Source organism: Panicum hallii, chromosome 3 (genome assembly GCF_002211085.1).
Source record: "Panicum hallii strain FIL2 chromosome 3, PHallii_v3.1, whole genome shotgun sequence".
In the NCBI taxonomy this organism is placed as follows: Eukaryota; Viridiplantae; Streptophyta; class Magnoliopsida; order Poales; family Poaceae; genus Panicum; species Panicum hallii.
This window is the reverse complement of record NC_038044.1, coordinates 39,448,565-39,457,654: the sequence shown is the minus strand read 5'-3', so window position 1 is coordinate 39,457,654 and position 9,090 is coordinate 39,448,565. Positions and strand designations below refer to the sequence as shown.

The following is a 9,090-nucleotide window of genomic DNA, read 5'->3' as shown; positions in this document are numbered from 1 at the left end:
TCATCTAAATATTTATTTGGACAGGGTGTGCCATGCGAAATATTTCAAGTGAAGCGTGTGTGTGTGTGTGGGGGGGGGGGTTATTCATAAAGTTTGTTGGGAGTATGGGAAGCTCAACTGAACCAACCATTTCGCATCCAACGGATATGGTTCAGGTTTCTACATTTGCATTGGGTACCCAGTTCCACTGAATATTTCCCCGAAGTGGAAACCCTACTATCTTCATGGACTTCAATCTGATTGAATGGGAGCTCGATCAGGGACCTAATCGGGCTAAGCCGGTCAACCCAACGGTTCGAGGCCAATCGGATGTTCATCTTCCTCATTTAGGCTCTGCTCAATGACCTTGTGTTGGGTCCGACTTAGGACACTAATTTGTTAACCGCAACACACATATCATTGTAGATTTTTCCCTTAAAGTATTCTTTCAAAGGTTTATCAATCTATGGAATAAGTTATTAAGAACTAATTCAACTAAGCATTAGCACATGGATTCATATTTATAGTTGAGACAATTAATCTCAAATGAATATAAATATGAACATATAATAGATAGAAGCACGAGGTAACCAATCTAGAACAAGCCTACACTATACATATGTCGTAGCTCAGAGCATGTATCACATGAAACACATGGCTCTTCTTCAAAGCATCTTTAAATCGCTAGCTCCGATTTGACCCTTGAAATGGTCAAATGGAACGGGTCGGGATATCTGCGCTGTACTGTTCATGCTTGTCCTACCAACTGGTCTCATTGGCTTCCATTAGCCGAATACTAACTACCATACAACTCATGGAGTTACACCATTTGAAGTAATCTATGGCCAGAAGCCTCGTCACTTTGGCATACAATAGTTATATGAATGTACAGTGCCTGATTTGGCATCTTGGCTCAAAGAAATAGAGGTCATGCAGTAACTCCTTCAACACGACTTACTCAAAACTCAACAGAAGATGCAACAGCAAGTTGATAAGCACCGAACAGATCGCCAATTTTCAGTGGGTGATCAAGTGTGTCTCAAATTGCAACCTTACATTCAGATGACATCATTGGCTGATCGTTCTAATCAGAAGCTGTCGTTTCGCTATGATGGACCTTATGAAGTGTTGGAACGGGTAGGAGCAGTGGCTTACAAACTGAAGCTACCTCCCACCAGTCAAATCCATCCAGTGGCTCACATATCGCAACTGAAGAAGGCGGATACTCCTGGTATGCTGATTGCCGAGACGCTTCCTCCAGCGACCTCAGTGTTGCAGAAAACCCAGGAACCAGAGAAGGTGCTTCAGCAAAAACTGACAAAACGAGGTAAGTCCATGATACGTCCATGATACCTCTTGTGTTGTTGGAGTGGAAATGACTGCCGGCTAAAATGGCAACTTTGGAGGATCTTTGTGACATGAAACGTCGTTTCCCTGCTTCATCGACTTGGGGTCAAGTTGGTTTCGAAGCGAGGGGAATGTCACTACCTCTGCGCGTCCAGGCAGAAGAATGAAGCGGCTGAGGTGGCTGGAGCGGAAATGGCTTTCGCTGGCGGAAAGAGGAAAGTAGTGAGTACGTGTTCTCGGTGCAGGAAATGAGTTAGTATGTGGACATGGTGCGCTGTGTCACACGCGTGGGCTGGGCTGCGGCCAGCCGTGTAACGCGAGTTGCGTGTGGAGTGGTTAAAGAGAGAAGAGGAATATTTTCAAGTGTACTTACTAATTCTTATATATGAATAATTTTTCTTTCACAAATATTGCTTTCCGAAAACCAAAATGTCTCCAACCTTCCATGCATTCACGTCCCATACAATCAAAGTTTGATTCGTGAACAGACGATTGAAATATTTGTCCGGCGCGCCGTGGTCTCCGGTATCCTTTATTCCTCTTGGGACCCAAAGTCTCTCGCATGTCGTTGTTTGTTGTGAGTCTCTCGCATGTTAGTCGTTTGTTGTGTGCGGGTCTAGCACGTGGGAGGTAGCCTCGCATTAGCGTACAGCTGGTCGTCCATGGTAGCAGCACATACTCCCTCGTCTCTTACTTCCAGGTCACCTTTAAATCCTAAATATCGATTGATAAAATAGTTATTGCATTTGATCCAACACAGCGATCAACTTGCTCTAAATGTACTGCCAATAAATTCATAAGTAGTAGTTTTTCGAAAAATATAAGTAGCAGGTATGGTCAAGTCTAATGGCTAATAATTTTCCGAATTTTTCCCATTCGATAGGCTTCACCATACCTGCTACTTATATTTTTCGAAAAAAGCAGGTATTTCGCTGGATGAATCTCGTTCTTCAGCCATTAAGAATCTCATGTTGCCGTCATAATTAATATCCTCATATGACCATCTGTGTCAATCAGAAGAAAATTTATCCTCACCTTGTACCATGGACATCTAAAGGTTGATTTCTTTGGATTTCCCTAGCTAGAGATATGTAGTTAATTTTAGCTCTAGCTGATCTAATCAGGATCCAACTAAGGTAACATCTCTGTAGCTACTACTAAACTACTCCCTCCATTCCAAATTATACATCATTTTGGTATTTCTAGGTTATGCATAGCTTTTGCTATATATCTATACACACCATACATCTAGGTGTATAGCAAAAATTATGCATAGCAAAACAATTATTAATTTAGAACCAAGGGAATATAGTGTATTGGTCGTCCGGTAGATGACGTGTCTCGTGTTGCATTTTGTTTCCTTGTGATTTATCCTGAGAAATGCGAGAGACGGCAGCCGTACGTGTCTGTCGTCTTTAGGATCACCGGCCAACTGCACCACCACGTCCATCCAAGAGGGGTCCCCTGAAATAGATCGGCGTCCTTTAATTCTGCAGGAACGACACGTATGTGTCAAGAACACAGGTAGCATTGGTTCATGGTTGAACACATTCAATGCTCGCGTTTATCCTCCATTGCTCAACTACCAGCTGCTCGCTTTACGATCTTCTCGCCCGTATCCCTATCTCTGCGCTGGATGTGGGAATGATACTCGAGAGACTCTATAAATCCTGGAGAAACTCCAGTGGAAATGAGAAAGTATCCAGAAACCGTGACTAGATCAGAAGCAATGAGTTACCTGCTCAAGACCAGGAGGGAGAGGGAACCACCCCTGCAGGAACATGCAGCTTCAGAAGAACAAGCAGCAAAGGTAAGAGCGTAAGACGACAAGCTCTGCCGTTTCCGCTGCTGTGTAGCATCGTTTTGAAAAGAGCATACAGTAGCTAGCAGTGCTCGAAGTTAAACTATACTCTCCTTTGATGAAAGTAACAATTCCTGCAGAAAACATATTATATGAATTTGTTGCCACGAGAGATTCATTTGGGTGTACGCCTGTCAGAATACAGAAGTGGTTTTTGCATGTTGATCGTAGCGCGTTTCGAGACAGGAGTTCCATTAACCACATCGATATGAACATGCAGATCAATAAGGTCCGGGAACTCCTCGGGGAGCTGCCGACGGAGATGCCGGGCTTCTTGTCGGACGCCACCATCCGCCGCTTTCTCCATGCAAGAAATTGGAGCACGATTCAGGCCACCAAGACTCTGAAAGAAGCTGTCAAATGGAGGCGTCAGTACAAGCCAGAAAAAATCCGTTGGGTAAGTATTGCAATTGCCCATCGGGGGTGACTTTTTTTTTCTGAGAGCACCTATCGGGGGGTGACTGGAGAGAGGATATATTTTTTTTTGTAAATGTTCTCAGTTTATATATGCCGTAATCTGAACAGAATTCTCGAAAATACCTAATGGACATGTTCGATCCAAACAGACACTAGTTTACCAATGTAAATTGTCTAGCTACAAACATGTACTATTCTTTGTGTTTTATTTTGTAACTCCAATATTCACAAAGAGCTTGCTTTTACTTTCTATGATAGGAAGACATTGCTGAACGGGAGAATGAGGTGAAGAGAGCCTATATAACCGACTACCTTGACAACAATGGGCGTACTGTGTTGGTTTCAAGGCCGTCAGTAAAGGTCAGTTTTAGTGGATGCACGAAGCAGAATGTTACAAATCCAGTGGTCCAAAATATTCTATAAATATGCACACACATTTTTCCGGTCAAATAAAAGTGAGATTATCCTTTCTACTGCACATGCTAATATGCTATGGAGTTTTTTATGCTAGGGCCAACAATATTATAGTTGTTTTTCAGATAAATGAACTTTATTGACTTCAGACTTTTATATCAAACTGATATAGTGGTTCAATGACCACTTCTAGCCTTTGCACAACTTTGACATACTCAACCTATAATAATTGAACATTCACGTCAACATAATCCTGAGTACCATGCACCACGGTAGCAACACTTGGACCGCGAGAAAGACACTCCAAATGCAACACTTCCAGAAGGGAAACGGTACACTCGTATGCTGTTGTTGCTATAATTCAATACTTGTGGAGTCAAAATCCACACAATGTTTTCAACAAGCAAAGAAACAACAGTGCCACCATCATATCCCTAGAAACAACCAACCAATACCACACACACCTAGGAATTTCTCCCCGGAGTCGAGGAATTGGTACTCAAACAGACACCGCCACATTGAAGTCCACAACTGCTGCCTTTCCATACTTTCAGAGGTAATGCAGCCATACGCCATACCTCTGAGAGCTAGGACAATTACGATAGGTCACGAACTCTTCTTTAGCCGTACCATCTCGGGAAGATAGTATCGCAAACTAGCTAATAGGCACACGTCCAAAATATACGGGACCCATCTAAAGCAAAACGAATCTGTAAGTCAATGTCAAGATGACTCCAACCTCTGAACCAATAAGGACGTATCTTATTGGAGATGAAGACACTATCATGAGGAGTAGCCGCACAAGTCTTCCACTACCAGTTTCGTGAGGAGAAGTCAGCCCGCTGCTAGTGAGCAGGTCGCCCATGGCCATCCATCCAACCATGTTCAAACTGGACTAAATAGTTCTCCGACCCCTAACCATTGGACTCAGGACTAATGCTTTCATCAGTCCAACTCCAGACGGGATGAATATCAAAAATCGATGAGGGTTTCTATACTTAGTGGGTGTTGCCAGATCTGGCGACGGATGTGCATGATCTGATCATAGAGACGTGGGATATGGGCTGTTGCTGTCGCATTGTGGGGCGCACTGATGGAGCTACATGCGGGCCAAAGAGGTCAGGCGCCCCATTGAAAATAAATACATTAATCTGCTACTAAACTAATAGTTAGAAATTAACAAATGTGCATGTTAAGCAATAAACTGGATAAGCCCTGGGTTGGAGAAGATTTGCAGACGAAATAAGCCCCCTACTGCCGTCCTCATGCATGGAGTGTGCTCACTTACAGAAACCAGTACATTTAGCCGCGGAAAGGCAGAGTGGAGCGATAGAGGGCCTTGGTGCTGGTGGCGTTTGGCAACCTATGACGCGCTAGCCGCTAGGGTGACATGAGGGTCTCCGTCGAGAGAGTGATTAGCTACTAAGCTAGTTGATATCAGCAATATTTTAAATAGTGGGTTATAAGATTTAGCGGCAGGATAAAAAACGCTATTAGCATCGCTATAGCCTGCTATAGCGGTTTTATTTTTACTGCAGTGGGCATAACGGCAGCTCCATGAAACAGCTATAGCGCCGCTATAGCACCACCGCTATTTTAAACATTAGATATCAGGGAATAACAAATTAATCTGAAAAAAAATGTATAGACTAATACTTCTATGGTGTATGATATCGTTTTTTCTCAAACATCATGGACATAAGAATGTTATACTAACTCTGCATGTGAGGGTCAAACTTAGGGATGGTAAGTGGTCTTAAAATTTTGCATAGATAATTTAATGCCTGGGTTAAAAAAGAGTCGGACCTATATTTTATAAAATTTTGAACTAAGAATACATAAGGCCCGCCTTGGATTGTGAAGATGGTATTATCCATTACCACCCCGAGCCAAAACCCCTGCAAAAGGAATCAATAGTCGTGTGTACTATTTTATGTAACTTGTATTTTTTACTTCTTTTATATTATATATACTAATCTTTGCCTGTTTAAACAGAGCGTAACTTCAGTGAAGGAACAGATCAAACAACTAGTGTACAACCTGGAAAATTTGACCATGAGCTCAGAGAATGCACCAGAAAATGCTGTTTGGATAATTGACTTCCGAGGATGGACACTATCAAGTACGCCATTGGCAATGACCCGTCAGTCACTTGACATAATTCAGAACTATTATCCAGGGTTGGTAGCTGTTGCAATTCTTTGCAACCCACCTAAGATATTCGAATCTTTTTGGAAGGTATTCACGAACAAAAACATATTAAATTCCTGTTCATGACATTACCTAAACATTTAAGATACAAATTCTCAAGCATTCTTGACTTTAACTACAAACTTTATATACTTGAAATTATATATAGGTCCTATTTTTTCTGAAAGGGGAGATTTTATTAATTTCAAGTAGAGTTACATAGAGGTGATACAACAATGCTTGAAAACACATACGGACTTTACTACATCAATTTTTAACTGTGCTTCTAATGTATTATTTTTATATGTTTTTATGACATAGTACAATGGAATAATGACAAAGATGCTTGTTGTAGAATGTGTCTTGTCCAAACCTTTGTATACTATTGCACCCAAAACACATAGAACAAATTTAGTAGTATATATTGTCCTAGTGTAGGTTTAGCTGAACCTTGAAAGTGAGCATTTGAAGTCCTAAATTGTGCTTCCATGAGCTTTTGCATCCAAGATCTAAAAACTTCCTCTTTTTGTAGATAATGAGTTACTTCATCGAGCCAGAAATGAAAGAGAAAGTGAGATTTGTGTACTCTAACAATTCTGAGAGCCTGAGAATAATGACTGACATGTTTGACCCAGACAAGCTGGAGTCTGAATTTGGCGGACGAAACACATGGGGCCTCGACATTGTCGAGTATTCTGAGAGAATGCGAAGAAGAGATCAGGTTAGAGGAGCTTCGGCAAATGCAAATGAAAATACCTGTTCTACTTGACCATGGCAGGAATCATCTTGTGAAGTGTATATGAACTCCACTCTAACCAGCAAAGACGACATACGAAGAAGAGACTGGAGCCCTGTCTTTACTTTATACGCTGAGCACTGAACATAAGTGTTCAAATAACTTAATAAGTTCGATTAGTATGAAAGGATAGGAGGTTAATCATTATATTAGATACTAAGATATGATCCTAATGACCCATACGATCAGATGCCATGTGGATTCATAAGTAAGTGTATTGTAGGTAATAAGATGTCGATATTTGAGAAGCACCAGTTGAAGATTAAGGCTAGTCGTTTCTTAAAAAAAAAAAGATTAAGGCTAGTCATAAAAACTGGAGGTGGAAGATACTAGGTTACATGTATGGAAAGGATGGTCGATCAAATGCGGTGACACATCATGAACAAGGAGGTGAGCTATGGATTGAAGTGAGAAATACATGCTTTAAAAGTGTTCAACATGGTTCAGGGGAACCTGGATTTGAAAAAGATATGGATTGTCTGGAGGTGCAAATGGCACGATTATGAAATATTTTGTTTCTATGGAATCATCAATAAATTATGGATTTGTAATGTTCCCTTTAATTTTCATTCTTTTTCATGGACTACAACAAAATGCACTATCAATACACATTGGAAACCCACTATCGATACCAGTTTGTGGCTAAAACCTACCATTTGTTCTCAGATAGGGCAACGGATTTCCCACATTTTGAACATAGCACAATAACATAATATTCTCAGACATCCACTCAAGCAAACAGACTGATTCCAAGCCAACACATAATAATCATTTAGTATCGGACACAATAACACAGTTGAAGCTACAGATTTTTTGTGACCTTGCCGTAGCACATATTTCATTAAAAGGAGAAGAAATAAGTTACAAGGCCTCAAGTGGTTTCGGAGGAAGCGAAACCTGCCTTACAGTCCAAAAACTAAAAGACAAAAGAAAGCTATACACCACATCATTTGTGCGACCAAAAGCAAGCGCAACGCCCTCAAGCTGCTTGTGCCTAGCTTTCAGCCACATGACGGCCTCGTCCTTCACACAGACTAGCAGCTCCTCTGGACTACGTACAACATGATCAAAAGTCCTGTTGCGTTCCTTCCAAATCAGCCAAGACGCCAAAACCACCAGCGTGTCGAAGCATTTCCTGTTCTCGCGTGCAACTTGCTTTCTTGCAAAGGCCCACCAGTCCGCGAAACAGGCCGAATTGTTAGGTGGCGTGAGCTGATGACATCCTAAGCGACGCAGGGTTTTGTGCCAAACCTCCCTAGAGATGGGACAGCCGATCAACAAGTGATCGATTGTCTCCGGCAGCTGATCGCAGAGCGCACAAGAGTCATCATCCTGTAGATTATGGCGCTTACGACGTTCCACCGTCCAGCACCGATAATGAAGGACGAGCCAAATGAAAAACTTGCATTTCCCAGGCGCCCGGGCCTTGTGCCAGAGCTTAGCGCCAAGAACAGCCTGCATGCTTTCCCACAAAGAATGCATGATAAGCCGACGAGGTGGAGAAAGATTTGTCCGCTGTCCATCTCCACCTCAAGGTAAGTTGTCATCAGTTCTTCGGCGGGATGCCAAGGTAAGTAATTTGGAATGGGTCGACCTTGCCACTTGCCAGGGAAAAAATTGAGCAGTGACACCATGGCCTCGAGATCACATGGATCGGAGAAATAAGACACTTGTTGATGTTGGTAGCTAGTCCTGAGGTCCTGGCAAAGATTTCAAGAATACCTCTTGCGAGAATCAGATCCTGCTCCTTGGGTGAGAGAAATAATACCACGTCATCAGCGTACATGAACACCCTCTCCTTGATTCTTCTGTCCAGCGACTGGAAGAGTTCCTTGGTGTGTGCAAGCCGCAGTAAAGTGTTGAGAACTTCAATTGCCAAGACAAAGAGGAGCAGAGAAAGTGGGTCGCCCTGGCGCAGGCCCCTTGTATGGCAAATTCTACGACCTGGAGTGCCGTTCAGGATAATTGCTTGCCGAGGAGAGGAGGATTGACAGCCAGTTAATGTGGCAGAACCGCTCGAATTATTCCGGCTCAAGTGCGCTATTGATCGGCGTACAACTGCAATCAGCTTAACGCACTTCAAACG

At 42.4% G+C, this 9,090-nt stretch overlaps 1 protein-coding gene across 1 annotated transcript; it reads left to right on the top strand.

The window, feature by feature from the left end:
• The first annotated feature begins 2,899 nt into the window (after positions 1-2,899).
• LOC112888169 (phosphatidylinositol transfer protein 3-like) lies at positions 2,900-7,559 on the top strand. The gene is made up of 5 exons (XM_025954531.1): positions 2,900-3,136; positions 3,408-3,584; positions 3,863-3,964; positions 6,014-6,256; positions 6,741-7,559. Exons 1-5 carry the CDS (start codon positions 3,017-3,019, stop codon positions 6,975-6,977), a joined length of 879 nt encoding a protein of 292 aa, XP_025810316.1. The 5' UTR covers positions 2,900-3,016; the 3' UTR covers positions 6,978-7,559.
• Positions 7,560-9,090: the final 1,531 nt, after the last annotated feature.